The sequence below is a fragment of the Eschrichtius robustus genome, chromosome 6 (assembly GCF_028021215.1).
Source record: "Eschrichtius robustus isolate mEscRob2 chromosome 6, mEscRob2.pri, whole genome shotgun sequence".
Lineage (NCBI taxonomy): Eukaryota > Metazoa > Chordata > Mammalia > Artiodactyla > Eschrichtiidae > Eschrichtius > Eschrichtius robustus.
This window is the reverse complement of record NC_090829.1, coordinates 3,872,011-3,893,900: the sequence shown is the minus strand read 5'-3', so window position 1 is coordinate 3,893,900 and position 21,890 is coordinate 3,872,011. Positions and strand designations below refer to the sequence as shown.

The window sequence follows — 21,890 nt, the reverse complement described above, 5'->3', positions numbered from 1 at the left end:
CCTAGTACACAAAAGAGAGCTAGTGTCCCTCCAGACTAGCTTGGGAAAGCGCTTCCCTATAGAGGAGGGGCCCTTCCATTACATATTTTATTTCCCCAGGGACCAGTCTCATCCAAGCATCAACAATGCAACACAAAATACTACGTTCAGTTTTTTTTAAAATAGTATTATAGTTAGTATCCAAATATATGATTTATGCCAACCAAAATTAAAGAAAAAATTCACCCACCGTCCCAGCCGCATCAGCAAATCAAACCTCTTCTTCTCCTGTATTCTCTGCCAGCTCTCGTCTTGATACATATATGAATTTTTACTGGTTGTACTCACAGTGTGGACATGTATTTTAAAGTATCAGGAACCCAAAATTTTCGTAAGAGGAAGTCTCAATTTTAATAACTGTCTTCAGATTATTTTTTTCATCCCAACTGAGTTTGTTTCATGTTTACTCATTGTTTTCTCTCGAATTTATACGTTTTTTTTTCATCAGAAGTACAAAAAGTATACAACCTGGTTTTAAGGAGATTTGGGGGCGTTGTTTTCAAATAACATACAGCAGAGAATGTTATTATTTTTATATCCTCTACCAAGACTCCTGAAACCAAACACACGCCTGGGATCTTTTCAAAATTTCTAGGCATTTGAGTGACCGAGGGACTGCTCCAAGGTAGGAGGCTGAAACGATGACCTACACGGGTTTTTCTCAGCTTTTGGACCCCTTGATTCTACGACAGTTCTTGGTAGATACAGCTTTCCTGGTAAGGATTGAGCAAGAAGTCTGCACAATTACTCTGAGTCCTAATAAAGTTGGAGTTTCCTGTTGAGGGCTAGAAGGGGTTGAGGTGGGTGGTAGTAATAAGAATGCTCATTTTCCTGCTTAGTGGATATGCCACGGGCTTTATAGCTTGTGTTGTCCTGTGGTAACTGAAGCCACACTGTTGCCATGGAAAAGGATGGCAATCTGAATGAGACAATTTAGAGTGGCCCATGGAAATCTGACTGGACAGTTGCTGAAAGCACCAGACCTAGTATGTGTGACACTGCACCTATCTCTTCAATTTCCTTCAACTGAAACGACCGATAAGTGAGAAACTAAATTGTAATTTGATGGCTTAATCTTAAAAAAAGCAATCTTCGTAAAAATACTAAATAAGGAACAATTCAGAAGAATTAGAAGGACTATTATAGAAATATTATGATTATTTGAATAGCATTTATATCGCCGCTGCAGAAGGTACAGCAGGCCCCCAAACTTTAATCCAATTTCCGACACCAAAAATTCTAAATCCAGTCTCCTTCAGTAGTATAGGGTTTATTCCCATTGATTTCTCGCATTTGTGAGGCTGTCACACGTCGGTTGGTTTTACCTGTCACGAAATCCTTTGTATCCCTTTTATAAAACACCACCTCTTTCTATAAAAAGTGACTGGAAGAATCCACAATCGTAAAATTGCACGTGCCTGAGCAGAAAACTCCTGTCTTGGGATTTTCTCACAGGCGTGCCTGAACCGACCTCTGCTCCTGGAAGGTAAATCGCCAGAGGGAGAAGCCAGGCTCAGCCCACAGGAAACCCTGTTGCAGGATTTCTAATTTCCCCCTCAAGCTGATCACTTTTTTAGGAGTTCCCGGGCATTCTCTAGTCCAAAGTCCTGGCCACCAGATTACCATTTTTTTTTTTTTTTTTAACCAATTTGCCATCCCCGCCCCTTCCAGAAGCCCTTTTGGGAAGAACTGCCTCTCGTGATCGCCCTATTCCATACAGTTCCCGGCGCCCCCCCGCCCCCCCACCCCGTCTCGGAACGGCTTCCCCGCTCCAGCCCAGGAGCCGGGGGTCCCCAGACCACTTGAGAGGAAATTCACAGCCCTCGCCCCCTGGCTCGGCGTCCCGGGTGGTGACGGCGCCGGGCTGCCCCGGGGCCCCCCGAGAGCGGCTCGCGAACCCCCGGAGGTGTCCAGGGGGCGGGGAGCGCGGGTGGGTGGGACCGGGCCGGTGGGGGAGGGGCGGGAGGAGGAGGAGGAGGAGGAGGAGTGCGAGCGTGTGTGGCTGGGGGAAGCCATTGCCTGTTTAATAGTTGCTGTTGCTGCACTTCCGCTTCTCTCCCAGCGAGAGAGAGACACGAGTGGCCAGGCCCAGCCGCAGCCGCAGCAGCAGCCGCCGCGGCGGCACGGAGCAGCCAGACACAAAGAGAGGTACGGGGATCCCCCCCGCCGCCCGCCGCCCCCCGGCCGCGCCGCCGGGCCTCGGGGACACCCTTCGCCGCCGGGCACGGGGCCGGGGGGCCGGAGAGGGGCCGGGCCCGCCCGCGGGGGATGGGCAGGGACCCCCGGGCCGCGTGGGGTGCGGGGGCAGCCCGCGTCGGGGGCGGGGGGGCGCCGAGGCTCGAACTGTCAGCGCGGCCCCGGGAGCCCCCCGCTGGCCGCCGAGGGGGCCGGGAGCGGGGGAGGGGAGGCGGGGGAGCCCCGTTTTCCCCCGGGGCGGGGGCCCGCGGGGATTAACCCCTCCGGGGCGGACGGGCTCATTGTTATTCCTCCGCCGAGGAGGCCGAGTCCCCCCGCCCCCCCACCGGGGGTGCCCATCGGGCGTGTGCTCGGGACCCCCGCCCCGGCCGCGCAGCCCCGAGCCGGACGGCGGAGGGGCGTCGGGGCGCGGCGGGGGCCTCGGGCCTCGCCGCCTCGGCCCCCCCGCTGGCCTCTCCCTTCCCCCACCCGGGCACCCGCTCCCCGTCTCCGTCCCCCCCCCCCCTTTCGGCTTCCTCTCCGCTCTCCTCTCTTCCCGACCTCGCCAAACTCCGCTCCCGGCCCCCCGGTCCCCCGCGACCCCCGGAAAGCCGCCGAAAAAACAGCCCGAGGCCGGCCGGCCGGCCGCCGGGACCTTCCCTGCCCGCTCCGGCCGGGCGCCCCGCGCCCCCGCCCGGGCGGCTGCTCCCCTCCCTGCCCCGAGGGGAGCCCCGGGGGGCGAGGGAGGGGCTGCTCGCTGCGCCCCCGGCCGTTTTCCCACCGCGTCCCCCACTTGGGGCCAGAGATAAACAAGCAGCGTCCGATTTGCAAAAGCCGTGAAGGGCCTGAAGACTTTGGAAAGCGAGTGGAGGGTGGTGGGCGGCCGGGTGCACCCCGGGCCAAAGCCCTCCTGACAGCGCCCGAGTTCCTTCTGTACACTGGCTACACGGTTTGTGTTTTTCTGTTTTGTTTCCCTCCCCCTGCAGGGGCTGTTTTCGGGGTGGGGTGGGGGGTTCGCTATGTCGGATGACGATTCGAGGGCCAGCACCAGCTCCTCCTCATCTTCGTCCTCCAACCAGCAAACCGAGAAAGAAACAAACACCCCCAAGAAGAAGGAGAGTAAAGTCAGCATGAGCAAAAACTCCAAACTCCTCTCCACCAGCGCCAAGAGGTACCGTACCCCACCCCCCAACCCCAGCAGGCTTCCTATTTCCCAAACGGACTGCCTCTTGCTGCATTTGGTCTGCCTCCAAGGAGGGTAGCTTAAATGCTCCCCATGGGTTATGTGTTTTTAAAAAGGAAAAAGAGGGCCTTGGAAGCCCTAATGGTTTTTCTCTGTTGCTTCTTCTGTAATCATGGTCCACATGCAGCTGTTGTGGCTTGCCTTTCCCATATCTTGCTGCAGTTTGTAAGAATCCTTGTTAGTATTATTCGTGACCCCCAAATCTGATTTCAGATGACTTGTCCTATTATAATCACTAATCTGTGACCCTCCCTGAGGCTGGCATCCCACTTAATTACTAATACCTGTCTGGACACCTCTATCACAGCGAATTCTGTTACCGTCTTACTTCCTTCTCACCTGTTGCACATATGATCTGTTTTGAATAGAGCTTTCATCACAAATTGCATAAGGAATAACTCACATTAGCAGAGTGAAACATGTAATAGGTGGAGATAGATGTTTTCGGATGGAATTTAAAGAGATGTTTCTGATTTAGAGAGTTGAGGCAAGTGGATGAATCAATAAATGATGTAAAATGGTTATTTAGGCTATTTTGGGGATTCTTCGTTGTTCTCTTTCAGAACTTCAGTTTACCAAATTTCAGGGGAACTCAGATTTTTTTCGTGCTATTTTCTCTTCTCTTTGGCTGTACAGTTGTTTTTTGGTTTTTGTTTTCAAGATGAATTCAAGCAGAGGCTCTTTATCTTTCTTCTCTTCCTCTTACATCTCTGGAAGAAGCTACTTTTTACCTTCATCTGTTTTCAGCAGCAGTATCCTCTGATCCCATGACCCTTAAAGTAATCTCTAGCAGATTCCTGGGAACTCTCATACCTTTTCATAAATCCTTCTGCTGTCAGGTGTACAGTCATTAAACTTTAAAGTGGCAAACCAGAAAGATAGTAAGGAATCCAAATGGTAGGTTAGAGAGAGAGATCTGTCTTAAAGAATGTAAAATAAAATGGAACATGAGGCTTTAGATCTTTCCACTGAGTAGTGAGCCAAAACTCTCAGAGTTTGAGAGTTTGTCCTGTCATTCTCCCTGACTTGAAATTTGGAAAGTTGGTAAAGTGCTTTGGTGACCTGACCATAGGAGGAAGAAGGAATGACTTCAGCTTATTGTAAACAGCGTAGAGGTGTAGAGTTAAGTGGCAAGATGTCTTGGCAAGATTGTTCTCATTTTCAGAGGGTTAGTTTGATTGCGTCTCAGCTTCCCAGGAGTCCTGACTGGCTCTCCTTGATTAGCCCTGTGCTGGTATTCCCCCAGAATTTTGGCTTCTACCCTGCCCACTTTGGATGGGGCTTTCCTTAGTCACCCCCCCGCCACCGCCTCGCCCCAGCTTCTGGGCTCCCTCGTCCAAGCTGGGGCAGCTTTTGGCCTGACCTAAAATAAAGGTAGAATATGTGCTTTAGGTCATTAGTATTTTCATATTTTGCTGCATATCCCTGGTGTACATGAATATATTTGGGGATAAAGGCACAGGCATCAAATATAAAATAGCCTGCTTTGTGTCAGCAAATTACAGAGGGGATTTTTTTCATTAGACACAATTCGTCCATACACGCTAAGGAGGTTAAAAACTCATTTGGAAATGCTTGAGAAAGAGATGGTGGGTGTAAAACAAATGAAAGGTGGGAAGCTACCAACGGTAGTTTTAACTATAAAGTTAACATCAGCTTTAGCTCCGTGGGAATCTTGCTGAGAGAGTGGCTGTTAGTGCAGAGCAGGGCTATGGTTAATGGTAAAGGTAAAAAAGTGGAGAGGGACAGTGTATCCAGGAAAGAATAAGGGGAAAAGTGATGGTAGTGGGACCCTGCAGATGCTGCTCTGGGAAATGGGTTGATTTGGAAGGTAGGTGTTGCCCATAGAATTGGAAAAGGCACATACACCAGGAGATAGAATGAAAGAGAAACCTGAATTGGCAGACGGAAGGTTACTTAACTGCATGTTGGAAACAGCATGTTGGTTTTGAGTCCACGCGTAAAGGAAAAGCCCCCATCAAGGGTGGTCTGGACAAGAATGACTCTGGAGCATATGTGTGGGTTACTCTTACGAATCTTTTACCAGTACTCTAGAAATGGTGCGGGTGTTGGTTGTAGAGATGAAGTGGACAAAGCTGTCTGGCATTATACTTTTTAGGTATTAAAGAAGCAGCTACCTTTTCAGTGAATATTTTATAGGAGAGATTGTTGACAAGGAGAAGTGAAGTCAGTGTTTTTATAAAAGTTGTGCTCAGGGGGAGGTTATTTTGGCCCGTGTACATAGGTCTTAACATATACAGTCATTCTAGTAGATGCAGGTGAAGAATCAGGAAGCCAGGGTTCCAGACTTTTAGTCTGACATGCAATAATGAGTCAAACAGCAGGGATGCCAGGGTCTCCGAACTGAACTGATAATTGATAGCAATAGAATTGAGCAGGGCACAGCTAAGTAGGTATCAGAGATAGTGAGCAGAGCCCTTTGTAAAGTTCACCAGAACTTGTAGGGGACAGGAAATATCCTTCAATAGGAAAGTTGAAAGAACTTCCCTAATCAGCACCCCAATCAGAAGTAAATTTCTCTTTACTTGTAAATGGACAGAACAGTGTCTTCTAAAACCTGTATTCCCCATTGCACCTAGCCAGCCTGTCTTTCTACCTTCAGAAAACCTCTGGGAAGAGAAAAGCATCCATTGCGGTTGTATGTATGTATGTGTGTGTGTGTGTGTATGTGTGTGTTAGTTTTTTACTACTGTGCTGCCTCAGTGAGATTTTTAAGTTGTAACGTAGCCCTTTAGGGCTTCATATGATAGGAGCAGGAAAGGTTATAAATATAGAAGGCTCCGTTTAGAAGGTGGAGAAGGCTTAAAGGCCTCAGACTTTGTCGTAGGAATTGATGCTCGAAGCGCCTAGGTAAGCTGAAGACAAAGGCCATGGCTCGGTGTGAACTGCCGGGTGGCGTCGGCCTAGGGGTGGGGGATGGGCTCTTTGTGGAGTCGCGGGCCGCTGCGGAGATGGGAAACCGGGTGGGGGTCCCGGGTTCTGAGCCGGTGTGGGGTGCAGGCCCAAGAGAAGTGAGAGGGTGTCCGGGCTAGAGCAGGGCCGGGCAGGTGAGCCGAGAGGGCGGGCGGTGCGGGCGGCCGGTGCACCTGTACGGGCCGCGGGCCGGGGTGTCCGGGCGGGAGGCGGCGGGCGAGCTGTGGGATCCCCAACCTGGCCCGAGGCTTCGTCCGCGGCCGGCGAGCGCTCGGGCAGGGGGGCGGGGCCGCCGGCGGGGGCGGGGCGGCCCACCGGGGTCCGCCGTGCGGCCCGCGCCGCCCCCAGCCCGACGGCGGCGGCTGGTCAGCCAGCGCCCGCGGGGCCTCGCCGGGAGCGGCCATGTTGGCTTCGTCCCCGGGGACGCGGGCGGCCTGGGGGGGGCGCTCTGTGGGGGGAGGGAACCCGAGGTGCGGGGACGCTCTGGGGGGAGGGGGAGCACCCGAGGTGCCCGGCGGCCTTGGGGGGGCGCTCTGGGGGGAGGGGGAAGCACCCGAGGTGCCGGATGGCCTGGACGGGGCGCTCTGCGGGCTGGGAGCACCCGAGGTGCCCGGCGGCCCGGGTGGGGGTGTCGCTCTGTGGGGGGAGGGAACCCGAGGTGCTGGGTTGGGGGGCGACCGCGGGCTCCGGGGTGGTGGTGGGGACGTGCTCTCCCCCCCCCCCACCCCCCCCCCCCCGCCAAACATATTGTGATACAATTCCGGAAACTAGCTGCGAGTGAGGAGCTTCAAAACGATTTCCTAAGTGGAAATTGGTGAGAAATAGCCCTGCCGTAGTGCGTGAGGCGGGATTCGAACCCAGGGCGGTGGAGGGGACGGAGGCCGGGGCTCCCGCCCGGGTGGGGCCGGTTCTTTCCTCGCGGGGTGCAGGTCCTGCTCCCCGGCAGCTCGGGCCGCGGCGCGTGGCGGGGGGGGGGGTTTGTCTGCCCTGCGGGGCGGCCGCCCACTCCTGATTCTCTCTCCCCCCCTCGCTTCCTGTCTCCAGGATTCAGAAGGAGCTGGCGGACATCACTTTAGACCCTCCACCCAACTGCAGGTGAGCTCCCTTTACATTTTTTTTCTCTTTTTCTGTTTAAACTTTTAGGTTTTTTCTTCTTGTCATTACAAACTTTTGCTTCTGTTCGTTGGTTAATGCTTGTTTGGGTGCTGACATCAAGTTAACAGCTGAAATTGAATAACCTGAGTATAACGTTTTGATGAGCGTCTGACCATGTAGTCTCACGTCGAAGAGAGGTGGTGGATTTATTTGGAGTGGACCCTTGTACGTATGTGTAAAGTGAATTCAAAGATGTATGATCGCCTGGTCAGGGATCTTTGATAGGTCATTAAGGATGATGTAAAACCTTTTAGATGCTTAGGTACATTTTAGTTTAGAAAATTGCTTTGCTGTCTTAGTCTGTTATTCATGCTCTCTACTAAGCTGGTAGAGCATAGAGTTAAATCAAGCACTGGATCCTCAAACTTCTATAAATTTTGTTGGACTTTGGGCAGACCTATTCAGGGCATAATTTGTGGCTTTGATAAAAAGGTTTTGCTTTAAATTATTGTATAGATTTAAACTCTTCCATGGGGATATTTTTCCTCGAAATTGCTTTACTCAGACTGTATACATAATGTGTGTTTCAGTTTCAAAACAATTTGATACCAGCTTTTGAAGGATTTGGCGATGACTTGATTTTATTTAAAATAGCCATTTGGTTACTGTTCAGTCAAGGTGGAAGACGATGATTTTACTAAATCAAGTGAAGTGAGGAGGGACTTATATTACAACAGAGCCATTTGAGAGAGATTAATTGTTCCATTCTATTACTCCCATAGTTTAAAAATTAAGTATAACAGTTAATCTAATTCTCAGTTCTCAGGATTGTTATTGGAATGGGATGTGAGATTTCAGAAGTGTCCTAAACTTGTAGAGGTAGAGGAAGAATTTGTTACCCACAAGAAAATATTCAGTGGCTTTACACAGCATTTAAAGGGAGCCTGTGGAAATATTCAGCAATATTGAAAAGCGAAATGAAATATTTTGCTTATGAACACTGTACTTTCTAAACTATGGTTAATGGAGTAAATGGAAGCTTTAATACTGCCATTTTGGTAACACGTTCTTAATGTTGATCAGGTGTGGGATGTTCTTTAGTAAAATTTTGTCCCTGTTTTGTAAGGAAAGTAAGTCATTTTGAGTTTGAAATGCTCTTAAACTGTAGTTTGTAACCAGTTAATCGTTCTGGAGGATTTCTCTCATGGCTGTTAAGAATCTTTTCAGACTGTTGTCCTGAACAGTGGAGAAATGGGTCAGGCTTAGGGCTGGGATGGTTTCGTTTTTCATTTTAGTGGCATCGTTGTTCCGACGGAGGCCTGGCGCTTCCCTTGGTTGGTTGTGTTGAATCCATGGGCTTTCCCCGTGGTAGATCTGCGCTGTGTACTTATTGCTCCTGCCTGTGGTATGACGTCTCTTCCATGTGTCTCTTGTGAGTTCAGACAGCTTTAGCTGGTCAAGTTACCAAGTTTTTAAAGCATGGTTTCAAAACTTGTAATACGTATCAAGGCATAAATGGCTTTCTCGTAAGTGCAATGAAATTTAAAATTGTAAACAATTTGAAGGTTTTCATGGAATTAATCACTTTAAAAAAAATCGGATAAATACACTTTTACTTCATACCATTTTAGCTGAGTTCACATGTGAGAGATTTGTGCTGCTGAACATGTAGAACTTCTTATCCTTGGAAAACCCTCCTAATTACCCCTTCAAGGTGAAACCTCTGAACATCACCTGTGGGTCAGGCGAAGCACCGAACTGGATGGATATTGGGTGGCGGGGACAGACAAACTTCGACATACTTAAAACATTTTGAAAAAATATCTCTGATTTCAGAAAGAACACCAGGCATTTTTATTTTGCGAGAGAAATTTTGTGTGTGTTATGTAGACCTTTAAAAGTAAAAACTGCTTTATTTTCTGAAGACATTCTTCAGTAGGGCTGCTTAAGTAATATGAACTGCAAATTCTACTTTTGGTTGGCTTACTAGTGTTACTGACAGAATGTTATGCAGTAACCCTGATATTCAGCTAACTTAGATGAGTTTGGCTTTATGTTTTGTGTTGGTACCTTATAGGATGGAATTATTTACTGTTTTAATGTACATTGTTTCAGATGGAAATGGATAATTTGCGGATACTTTCTGAAGTTAGCTTCCAATTAAAATGTGTGAATTAAGTGATCTATTGAATGTATGCATTTTTTTTATACTTAATGTTATTCCACATGAAAGCTTGGTTCTTATGAAGTTGTAACTTCACCAGTTGTAAATTATATTTTGAATGAGTTAAATAATTAGCTTTCAATTAATGTGTTTTATACACTAAGCTTTTGTAGAACCGCCTTTCTTCAGTCAGTATTCAGTGTGTGGTTTTAAATTTAAACACATTATTAAAATACAGCAGTGGACACGTAGGAACCTCTCAATAAACCATTGATTGTTGCGAATCAATGGGAGAGTGCCTTCTCCTGAAGGTGTACTGGATGTGTTCAGTAATTTTAGCACTTGGCAAAAATATTTGAATTCGAAGTTACTGAACTTCAAAACTTGTGTGAAATGCAATTTCTAAAAAAGTTATAATGTATGAGCACATCAAGTTAAATCCTCAGCGTTTTATATTATGTTGAGGAGATTTTTTTAGAACAAAATGTAGAACATATTCAGTGACGAGGTCAGAAGTATTTTAAGTGAATTTTAAAAGTTGCTGTATATTGCCATTTAAGTCACATTCCTTGGTGTCTCTGGACTGTTTGGTTATATTTATATGTACAGATGTAATAGTCTCTCAACTCACGTGCCATGCTTTTGGTTGTTAGGCTTTTTTCCCTGCATTTTGGCTCTTAATCATTTAGGAAAAAATGCTGTCTTAATTACTGTAATGATTTCCTACAGCATTGGATTGTAAAATTATGCCTTTTAGATAGCTGGTGAACTCTGGGCCACTTCAGTCAGTTTTGTAGCTATTATTTATAGCCTGGGGCTCAAGCTTGCTTAATTGACTAGTTATAGCTATGTAACTAACCTGTAGCCATAAATGTCTGTAGGCAGTATGTCTGCACATAATAAATGACACATTTTGCCCAAGTCCTTTAAACTTCAGATTTCACTTAATAGATATATTGGAATTATGAGTAAATGCTCACTTAGTGCCTCGAAACCTAAAAATTAAGATTGGGAGGGGTTTCTATTTAGGACAAAGTGTCTTCGAGAAGTCATTAAACACTTCAAGCATGGTGGAGAATAATAAAAGTAAGATTTCCTTTTATATGACTTGATTACATTTTGACCATTATTTTTCTGTTTCCTAAATATATAAACCTAACTAAGTCAATGCTTTTTATTTTGGGGGGAGAACTAGAATGTAATCAGATATAGTTGGTTTTAAAGTTTTACAGCTAAATCGCCCATTTTTGAAGATGATGTAAAGGAAGGCTCCCATGAAGAGCATTAAAAAAAAATGTCAAGCAGTTGTCTAAGAAGCTTTTTCTCAACCTTCTTTTCCTCATTTACTAAAAGGGCTGAATCCCTGGCTGGCCTACCTCATAGCATTGTAAAGTTCGAAAGAGATTAGAGTTTTCTGATTGTGTTAGATGGTGACATTGTTGGAACTGCCCATTTAGCTCCTTTTAATAGCTCATCGTTTTTCCTAACATTGCTTTTTATTGCTTGTATTTTAAATACAATTTTAGGTCATTACACAATTATGGTATAAGAATGTGTGTTTTTGAAAAGCTGAAATGCAGAAGTTGTGGAGTAAAAAGTGGAAGGATCCCCCTCGTGACCTCTTCTGATCCTGCCCCTTGCACAGAGATGCTCCAAGTTAGCACAGATCGCTTGTGTGAATTTACATTGTCGTATTTTGTGGTTTTATAAAACCTCCTGGCATTGGTGGTAATAGTCATGAGATGTCAGTTTAGAAATCCCAGGCTGCTAACCTTGGAGTGAAAAGAGATGATCCTTTTCTCACAACAGTAAAGGCTTATACGTCCCGTCCAAGTTCAGCATGTTTTGTATGCTTGTTTGGGTTTAAGAAGTGGGTTCAGGGCTTCCCTGGTGGCGCAGTGGTTGAGAATCTGCCTGCTAATGCAGGGGACACGGGTTCGAGCCCTGGTCTGGGAGGATCCCACATGCCGCGGAGCAACTAGGCCCGTGAGCCACAACTACTGAGCCTGCGCGTCTGGAGCCTGTGCTCTGCAACAAGACAGGCCGCGATAGTGAGAGGCCCGCGCACCGCGATGAAGAGTGGCCCCCGCTTGCTGCAGCTAGAGGAAGCCCTCGCACAGAAACGAAGACCCAACACAGCCAAATAAATAAATAAATAAATAAAAAAAAAAAAAAAAAAAAAAGAAGTGGGTTCAACAGAAGTCATCCTGTACAAAACCCTGTATCGTCTTACCTGCTGAAAAATATCCTTCCTTTTATGTATCTTTCATTCATCTGCTGATGCCTTAAGGATATCAGTGTGACTTCCAACATCTGAATGATGTTTAGTATCATCATAATTGTCATTTGGAGAGTTACTACTACAGTGTGCTTCCCTTTGTGTGCAAAAGGTAGTGTGGAAAAATAGTGAGAACTGGGAGACTGGAGTGTCAACAAATCAAAGTGGCACCCAAACCAGGGTCAGGTTCCTGAAATTAGATCATCACCTGGGGCCCCAGTGGGTAGGAAGGAAGGAAATCTGCCTAAAAGTGAATTGTTTCTTAGATGACTAGGAACTCTCGTGGTGGTTGTGCTTTACCTAATGACCACGTGTGTGGATTGTAAAACTGTACTGCTGCTGCTTCTCATGAAGTGGAAAAGAATTACCGTAGGGGGACTTCCTTGGTGGTCCAGCGGTTCGGACTCCGCGCTTCCACCGCAGGGGACTGGGTTCCACCCCTGGTCGGGGAGCTAAGGTCCCGCATGCCGAGAGGCGCGGCCAAAAAAAAAAAAATTACTGTATGACCCAGCATTCTACTCCTAGGTGTAGTCCCAAAAGGATTGAAAACAGGGACTCAGGCAAACATCGAGTCAGTGTTCCTAGCTGCTCATAGTAGCCCAAAAGTGGAAACAACCAAGTCACCCAAGTGTCTGTCGACAGATGAGTGGATAAACCAAATGTGGTCTGTACACACGATGCAACATTATTCAGCCATTAAAAAGAATGATTTTTTTTTTTTTTTTTTTGGCCGCGCAGCATGGCAGGCAGGATCTTAGTTCCCTGACCAGGGATTGGACCCACACCCCATGCAGCGGAAGCACGGAGTCTTAACCACGGGACCACCAGGGGAAGTCCCGTAGAATGACGTTCTGATACATGCTATATACCATGAATGAACTTGAAAATACTACACTGGGGAAAATAAGCTAGACAAAAGGACAAATATTGTATGACTCCACTTACATGAAATACCTGGAATAGGCAAATTCATAGTGACAGAAAGATGAGAGGTTTCCAGAGGTGGGGGGCGGGGAGGGGAGAATGGGTAGTTATTTCTTAATGGGGACAGAGTTTCTGTTTGGGGTGATGAAAATTTTGCAAACAGATAGTGGTGATCGTTGCACAACGTTGTCAGTGTAATTAATGGCACTGAATTTTACACTTTCAGATGGTTAAAAATGGCAAATTTTATATGATATATTTTACCACTCCAAAAAAGTAAAAAAAGTAAATAAGACTATACTGCCGTTAAAATGTTATCGGTATTTTGAGGGAAAATTGCTTACAGTTTAGGAGGCAACACTTCAGTTTTCCGGGAGTCGTGTACAGGATACTAACGTTAGGTTCCTGTCACAGACCATGAGTGCCTGTCACGTGTGAAAAGTCACTGCCTTCAAGGAGTTCATTGTCTAGTAAGCATGGTGACAAATACCCGTACAGATTTTGGATCGTACTTGGAAACGCGAAAGTTACTTGGAAAGTATTATTAGTAAATGCATATAACATATTTTAAAGGTTCAGAGGAGTGACGTATTACTCTGACCCGGGTGTGGGGGGTGTGTCTGGAGCAGGGGAGGAGACGAGAAGTGGGTGGGAAGAGTGAGGGACACCTGTGGGGGGAGACCAGCGCAAGCAAAGGCGTCGCAGAGGAAAGGCACGAGGGTGCTGCTGGGCGGCAGGGAATCAACCTGCGGCCAAGGACGGGAAAGAGTGGGGGAACCAACGGATAAAACGTGCGTCCTCAGTGTCACGGGGGGGGGGGGGGGCTTGAATGTGTTTTACTGATACTGGAGAATCGCCGACACCCTTTTGAGCTGGAAGTGTAATCCAGTTAGAGCTGAGCATCTGGACAGAGACAGAGCAAGGGCTGCGTGGAGCTCCTGCTGCAGTATCCAGGTGGGAGGCCAGGTGGGCCCGGGCTGGGGACAGGTGGTGGCCAGCAAAGTGGAGAGGGGAGACAGGTGGACAGCAGTAGAATTAGATTTAGATGTGGAGGACTTGAAAGGAGTCAGGGGTCTTTGGGTGTCGGGGAAGATGGTGGTGCCATTAGCAGACGTAGACGAGGTGTAATGATGTGCTTTGTTGACGACGTACAATGCTTAGCATGTTGCTGCCCCTCAGTAGGCCCTCGGTAAATATTTGCGTTTCGATTATACATTTGAACTTATTATGAATCCGTCATTGAACTCGCAGATCTACCTAGCCTACTTTTAAACTAGACAAATTAAATAAACTCCCTAAAAGGCACGAACCATGATTTCTGTCTTTGATTCTGATCCTACCTGTTTTTTTCCCCTAACTTTTTAAATTTGAACAATTCCAAACCACAGAAGAGTTGAAAGAATACTGCAGGGAACAGCAGCCTTCACCCTGATACATCAGCCGTTAACGTTTCGCCTTGTTTGCTTTGCCTCGATCCCATCTCCATATATTTATTTTCGCGGAACCATTTGAAAGTGAGGTGCAGGCATCGTGACGCTCGTGTGTTTAGGTTTCCACGCATTGAGTCTGAGGTGGGCTGGCTGGGGGCTGAGGCTGGAACCGGCCTTGAGTGTCTACATTAGATTTGAAAGTGGGTGATAAAGTACACCCTGTTGCCCAGGGAAGAGGAGAATTGAGACTTGTGCTCTGAAGGATGCCGCAGACGAGGGATGGGAAAGCAGAGAGGACCTGGAGAAAAACGACGCGAAGTAGGAGGAGAGCTGCGAGCCCTAGGGGAGGTCAAGGTTAAAGTTATGCTTTGTAGACTGAGAGGAAAAAAGTGAAAAGGCGAGAGAGGGAGATGCAGTGTTTTTTGAACACGATTGTAGAGAAGGTGATAGAATATAGAATTGAGGCTGTAAGTGGAGAGTGGGTATTTTGGAAGGCTGGTGGCCTGAACTTGATGATGGAGGGACAGTTTCTAGAGGACTGGAAGCCTTCGTGGTCCTTGACTAACACTCCAGCTACTTGAAAAGCAACATCTGTCCCCAGTGTTCTCTGGTTTGTTCTTTCCCGGGAGACTTGAAGTTCCTTGAGAGCAGGGGTTATGTCTTTGCGTCCCGACATTGTCCGAGAGGGTGGATAAACAACAATACATATTTGTTAAATTAAAATACAAGCACAAAAACCTAATTTGGGTCTGATGATTTAATGGAACGTCCTCATTACCCTCTTCAGAAAATAATGGCAAGAGCTGGGGAAATTGCTGTTGCATTTTACTGCTGTCCGTCGCTGGCAGTCTTTCCAAGTTGGCACCCAAGCGCTTTTGGCAATTTTCACCTTCCCGGAATCACAGAGGAGCTCTGGACTGCAGTGGGATACAAAAGATGGTGCTGTGGGCTAGATTGGGAAGATGTATACAGAAAATGCCAGTACCTGTGATTTGCACGTTTTGACTTTTTAGGATTATTGTTTGCCAACAAATGAGCATGGGTTTAGGGGTGCTAAGTAAATTGGGCTTCCCGGAGACGTTCCCCACATCCCAGAGCTGCTCCAGAGGGGGTTATGTCGGAGATGCCGGCACCGCCTGAGACATCTGACACATTCCGCATCATCAGCGGAGTGAGACAGGGCTTCATAATGGGCCCATTCTTATCCAGCCTCTCTTACGCAGTCATGCTCTAACGTGAAACAAAGGGCCTGGTAACTGGTGTCAGAATATGCTTCTAATCCTCTGGGAAACTTCCTACTCTAAAGGCTAAGAAACTCATCAGAGCTCCTTGCTGGAGAAGTGTAATCCAGGAACTGCTGTGTGCTAACGGCTCCTTTCTTGAAACATATATGCGAGTGACAGTGAATTGCTTGTGGAGGCCACGCCACACTACATAGATGACAGACTTGTGGAAGGCAAGAGTGATGTCTCACTCAGTCAGGAAAGCCCTACAAAGCCAACAAAACTTTCATATGCCAGACATAACTGGAAGCGATCACCCGGTTTTGCTACTTGAAGCAGCGCTGTTTCCTAACACTTGAATTAACACAGTAGTCAGAAACTGACCTCTGTCTGCTTTCTGAAGATCCTGAACATGACAAAGTGAACGGGAACATGACCAGGCCAGGATAAAGAGACTGTGTTATCCAGCGCTTACGTAGCGTCAGCATTGCATTTGTTGCAGGTGTCACCTCTGATTGTCTATCGTGACCTGTGTCAGTACTAAATTTTAAATAGTAATAGTCAGTGAGAGGTCCCAGTAGGGTCGACCACCGTTGAAATGATGACCGTTATGTGTAAGACCAGGAAATTGGGTGTTTGTATCAATTTAATTTGATAGATGGAAAATTGATGTGGGATGGACCCAAAATAAGTTCTATAGAAAAAGACATCGAAGCACATTTTCAAATAGCAATAGACGGAGCAGCTTGGAATGACTTAAAGAAAAGTTTTAGAGAGGGTAGGGCTCAAGGAGTCAGAATTAGAATCAGGAAGCAGTGCTGTGGAAGAGTGACAGCAGTGTGAGTGAGTGAGGTCGGCTCCATTTCAGATGCAGGCAGACCTCGTTTTTTATTGCGCTTCACGGATACCACGGCTTTTACAGATTGAAGATTGTGACAACCCCGCGTTGTCAAGTGATGATTAGCGCTTTTTAGCAATAAAGTATCGTTTAGGGTGTGTACGTGGCTTTTCTAGACATGATGCTGTTACACACGTAGACTACAGTGTAGTGTAAACGTAACTTATATATGCTCTGGGAAGCCAGACAGTGTGTGTGACTCGTTGTGTTGCGATATTTGCTTTATGGCGGTGGTCTGGATCTGAACCTGCAGTGTCTCCAAGGTGTGTCTTCTGTGTGCTAGGCTCTGTGGGTCACTACACAGACCTGGCCTCTGGCTTGTGCAGCATGAGTTTTAGTAGGCAGTACAGACATTAACCGAGTTAGAGGATTCGTAAGTACACGTTGTATTGGCTGGTAGGAGAGAAATTAACAGTGCGGTGGTAGAGAAAAATTGCAGAGGGGGTGACTTAGAGAAGGCTTAGAAAGACACTTAGGCAAAGACCTGAAAGATGAGAGGAAAGGAGATATCCTTGTGAAAATCAGAACACATCCTTGGGAAGAACATCCCAGAGGGAAGCTCACACACAGGCTGTGGGCTGCGGGAATCGCATGATGTGGGATCTTGTAAACCATTTCATTCTAAGAACAGTGGGAAGCCATTCAAGGTGTGGAAGCAAGGAAGTGACGTTATTTCAGTAACGATTTAAAAGTCTTTCCCCACCCTCCTTGCTATGTGGAAAATGGCTGGGAGGAAGGCACGAGCTGGAGAAAAGGTGACCAGAAAGGAAAGGAAGGTGTGGCTTTATTCCAGGCAGCTGGTGATGGTAGTTGGGACTAGGGTAGTGGCAGTGGAGGAGGTGGGCTTAGAACCCCTGGACCTGTTGATGGGTTGCATTTGGCAGGTGAGAGAGGACGGAGAATGGCTCCAGGTTTCTGTGGTTTTACAAACTAGATAGATGATGGTGATGTTTTACTGGAATAAAGCGTGTGTGTGTGTGTGTGTGTTGGGATGAAGCAGGAAAGGAAAATGAGGTTTTCTTGGATGTGTTAGGTTTGAGATAGATGCCAGTGACACATCCAGATGAAGTTGTCAAGTAGACGTTAGCTGTAAGTAATTGGAGTTGAGAGGAATATCGTGAACTCAAGACACATCAAAACTTGAGATAGGTATACACTTGGGGGACGTCAGTATATAGAGGCTCTTGAATGTTTGGGGAACACCTCTAGCTCACCTGGAGAGGAAAGGTGTAGTGAGAAGAGAGCTCAGGATAAAGACTTGGACATCTTTAGTTAGAGGTTGTAGAATCTGAAGGAGAAGCCAGCAAAGGAGGCTGAGAAAGGAGGAAAATCAAGAGAACATGGGGCCAGAAAGCAGCGAGTGGAAAGGGTTTTGAGGTAGAGTGATGATCAACTCTGAAGGAATCCTGCTTGAGGTGGAAGAACATGAAGACCGGCAAGTACCCATTGGATTTTATGACTTCACATTGGTTGGTGACCTTCACAAGACAGATCCAACAGAGGGGCTGATTTTTGAGAAGGAAAAGATGTTTGTGTTACTGTTCCCAACTAGAAGATTTCATTGTGTTTATCAGGGAAGTGAGTCAGTATTACCAGATTTTTACACTAGTGTAGAATTTTTTGACATTGTGTATATTATTTCTCTTGGAGGCGGGGGTCTGTCATTTTCAGTGAATTCTCAAAGGATTGGAGGGGGGTTCCTTTTCTCTCCCTCCACCAGAAAAAGTTCTGCTTTACTGGATTCAAGGCCTTTGTGATCTTTACGGCTAACATTGTGGTATGGATACCATGTGTAAATAGTGCAGGATTCATATATTATATCTTGATGAATCCCTTTTGCTGGACCTAATTTGAAAATACTAGGCAGTGGATAAATTGGGAAATCAGTAAATTGCTGCTGCCATCCTTAAGCTTTTTTACATGCTTTGATTTGCATCAGTATTTTGTGCTCTTCACACTTGTGAATGCGCTAGAATGAGTGGGTATACGTGTTTACTTTTTTAAAAAAATTAATTAATTATTTATGTATTTATTTTTGGCTGCATTGGGTCTCTTGCTGTGCGTGGGCTTTCTCTAGCTACGGCGAGCGGGGGCTACTCTTCCTTGTGGTGCGTGGGCTTCTCATTCCGGTGGCTTGTCTTGCTGTGGAGCAGGGCTCTAGGCGCATGGGCTTCAGTAGTTGTGGCACGCGGGCTCAGCAGTTGTGGCTCGCGGGCTCTGGAGCGCAGGCTCAGTAGTTGTGGCGCACAGGCTTAGTTGCTCCGCGGCATGTGAGATCTTCCCGGGCCAGGGCTCGAACTTGTGTCCCCTGCATTGGCACGTGGATTCTTAACCACTGCGCCACCAGGGAAGCCCTACGTGTTTACTTATAACACAGCATAAGTTATTCATCATAGTCAGTATTTTTTCATCCTTTTCAGATTGACTGTTATGTTAATGTTTTGGTACATTAACCAAAATAGGATAATTCCAGGTACATTGACTGTACCTGGAACTCTTAAAGCATCACGTAAGTATCATCTTTCCAGGCATCTACCCGTCACATTTTATTAATTTGTTTCTGATTATCCCAGGCACTCTCGGTCCTGTGTAACTTGATAATTGATAATCCCCTTTTCAGAGATTGGTTCTCAAGGCACGTAATTGTAAGTCACACACAGTCAGCCAGGGGACGTCAAGACACCTAGAGTTATTGCCGAATGTGGTTAATAGTTTCATATGAGAGAATGTCCCACAGTGCAAATGGTTTATCTTAGTTCTTCCCCTCAGAGCAGTGTGTTTAAATAGCAGCTGTGTAGAACAATCCCGACGCCAGATTCCCGTTCAGGTTTGGGGGTGAGGTTGGGGGAAGCACTGCACAAGCACCCTGAGTGACCTGCTTGCTGTCTCTTTAGTCACGTCACAGAAGTTGTCAGTCGAAGCACTACGTTTTAGCGTCACAGATATGTTACACTTCATTGGCATTAGCTGTGTTCAAAGGTGGGTCCTTTGGGTTATGAATGATACCTTTCACATCTTAAGACAATTAGAGGTTATTTTCTAGTATGCCCTTATAGCAAATAAGTGTTTGGAGGAGAAATTATTCATGATCTCTCCTATTCAAATAACTTTGACAAATTTATGAGTTAGAATTGACGACGCAGAGAAATCCGTTTTTATTTGTATGACGTGAAGCTTCAGACTTGAGTCCTGTTGCTGGGTCCACTTGGTGAGATGCGGGCGGCCAGTAAATGGTGTCATTTGGGTGAGTGGGTGACTCAGGCTGTCTGGAGAAGTGAGAGCAGAGGTCTGGGAGTGTTGACCGTAGAATTTAGAAATTTTCAGGATTGGGAGACATTCTCCTAGTTCAGAGTATTCGTTGGAATCGCAAAAGCATTAGGTACTGCCAGAGAAAAGCAAATGGTACCTTGTGGCGCTGCAAGTGTTTTTGGCTACATGGCGCTTTGCTCCCCAAATAACTTAAATTTCTCCTACCACCACTCATAACCCTTCCTCCTTTATGGGAATACATCTCAGTTTTTTAAGGAAATTTATTGGGATTGGCTTTGTAAAATTTTATCTCTTAGCAGACTTTGCTAGAACACATTTATCCTAAAGAAAAGGAGATCGTTGAATTGGTGTACATCAAAGACTCTGAAAGAAAACATTTGTTTTATAACAAGCACCCAGGAGGATTTTTTATATAAACATGAAAGATAACTTTCCTCTAACCTCAGTAAATGTATGTTAAGCATTTATAGTAATGTGTGAGCAGAGACTGGGAGTAAAGATAGCAATGCCTTCTGTTACTTAATAGTATATGATACTGCTTTGGCCTTGGTCCTTTTTCTGAATAACGTTAGGAAAGTCCTCAATGCATAGCTTTATTCTTCACATTGGCAGCCCCCCCAGAAAGTGCTGCTTCTTTGTAGCTCAGAATACTGAGATGTTTCCACATCCAAAAATGTATTTATTACGTAGTAGACATTGCCAAGTGATATGGACCAGTCCTAAAATAAACCACATGTTAAGGACGCAATTCTTGTTAGAACCAAAATTTGAAATTGGCTTTCATTCTGTCTGGCCATGCTGCTGGATTCTGTGTAGATGTAAGGATTTCTTCTACTGTATTTTACTGTAACTATTTGCATTTAGATATATTGGGAGGAAATTCTGTACTGTAGTACCTGCAAGTTAAAACACATGACTATGAAAAAAAACCTAAAAAACTGTTAAGGTCTTGGAGCCCAAATTAATTGTTATGATGGAAATTTTGTAGCTTGGAGGATTGGATGCCCCCTCTCTCTGTTTCTGTGTTCTGTTTGCTATGAGATGAGTGAATTTTCATCCACAGGTGACTGGTGCTGTGTTTGTCTGTTTCTTTTTCCAGGGCCGTTCTTGAAACCTTTTTACATTTAGAGGTTTGTTAACAGTCCAACTCTCATTGCTTTCCAAAGGTTTATTAAACTTCCCAGCCCGGTAGTAAGGCCCTCCAGTCCTGAAGCTTCCCTGAGATCCGACAAGCCCCTAGAGAAGTGTGAGGTTTGCTGATGGTAACATTTACTCCTTGTCATTTGACCTGGAAGTGCAGGAGAAGAAATGCTGTCTTGTTGAAAGGGCTAAGTCAAATACTAATGACATTACTGCAGGCTTAATTTGCCGTCTCCTTTCTGGGTGCAGTCTTTGTCGGTTCGCTCTGGCGTCTCTGGCTCCTCGTGCCCCGCTGTGCTGCCTCCTCTCCCTGTCCCTTCAGAACAGAACAGTTAGCCAGTTGGGCGAAGTGTTCTCGGTTTATTCTGAGCAGAACTCACTCGAGCCAGAAAACAGAGTTTGCGACACTTGACTTTTTGAGGAAGAGATACGATTGTGTGTATCCAGACTATATATGTGAATTGCTATTGGCCTAAACTTTGAAAGTGTGATTCATTTCCCCAACAGGTATTTAGCAGGCCCAGTAGATTAGTAATTATGTGCCTTGAATGAGTTTTTAAAATAATGTAACATACTGAAAGCACATGATTTGCATCATGAGAATTGTCTGTAGTAATAACAGATCTTTGTTTGCTCCAGTTCAGTCTTAGTACTAGTTTTGCAAGTGTATGAGGCCTGGCTTGGTTATCAGTGACTCAGCTGGGGTGGGCGAGGCGTCTCCTGCCTGCCCCACCTGTGTTCGCCGCCTGCCTGTCTCCCTGTGACCCAGGCTGAGCAATGCAGATCGTTGACAACACCGCCAGTACCTTGGTCTGTGTCTGCCCTGGCGTGTTCCATTGTGTGGCCCTCTGACTTAAGACACAGCCGTAATCAGCTGCTCCTCACCATGTTCAGTCGCTCGTCCTCACATTTATTGGGCATTTCCTGTCGTGCCAGGTACCCAAGATAGAGCAGTGCAGAAGCTCTCGTGGAGGTTACTTACATTCATATGGAGGGAGGGACAGTTTTCAAAGTGTACAAAACCGTTCTCATCACAAGAAAGAAACTTTTTTCTGTTTCCTTAATTTTGTGTCTGTA

The 21,890-nt window shown here is 46.3% G+C and overlaps 1 protein-coding gene across 2 annotated transcripts in view; it reads left to right on the top strand.

Moving 5' to 3' along the window:
• The first annotated feature begins 1,775 nt into the window (after positions 1-1,775).
• Positions 1,776-21,890, top strand: part of UBE2E1 (ubiquitin conjugating enzyme E2 E1) — a 75,589-nt gene continuing 55,474 nt past the window's right edge. Inside the window, exons 1-4 of one of the 2 annotated variants that reach the window (XM_068545851.1) lie at positions 1,776-1,945; positions 2,102-2,187; positions 3,201-3,385; positions 7,436-7,486. In XM_068545851.1, the coding sequence (XP_068401952.1) occupies positions 3,234-3,385; positions 7,436-7,486 (203 nt within the window). In that variant the 5' untranslated portion in view covers positions 1,776-1,945; positions 2,102-2,187; positions 3,201-3,233. Of the gene's footprint in view, positions 1,946-2,028; positions 2,188-3,200; positions 3,386-7,435; positions 7,487-21,890 lie in introns of those variants that run through there. The other variant, XM_068545850.1, reaches the window with a different exon arrangement.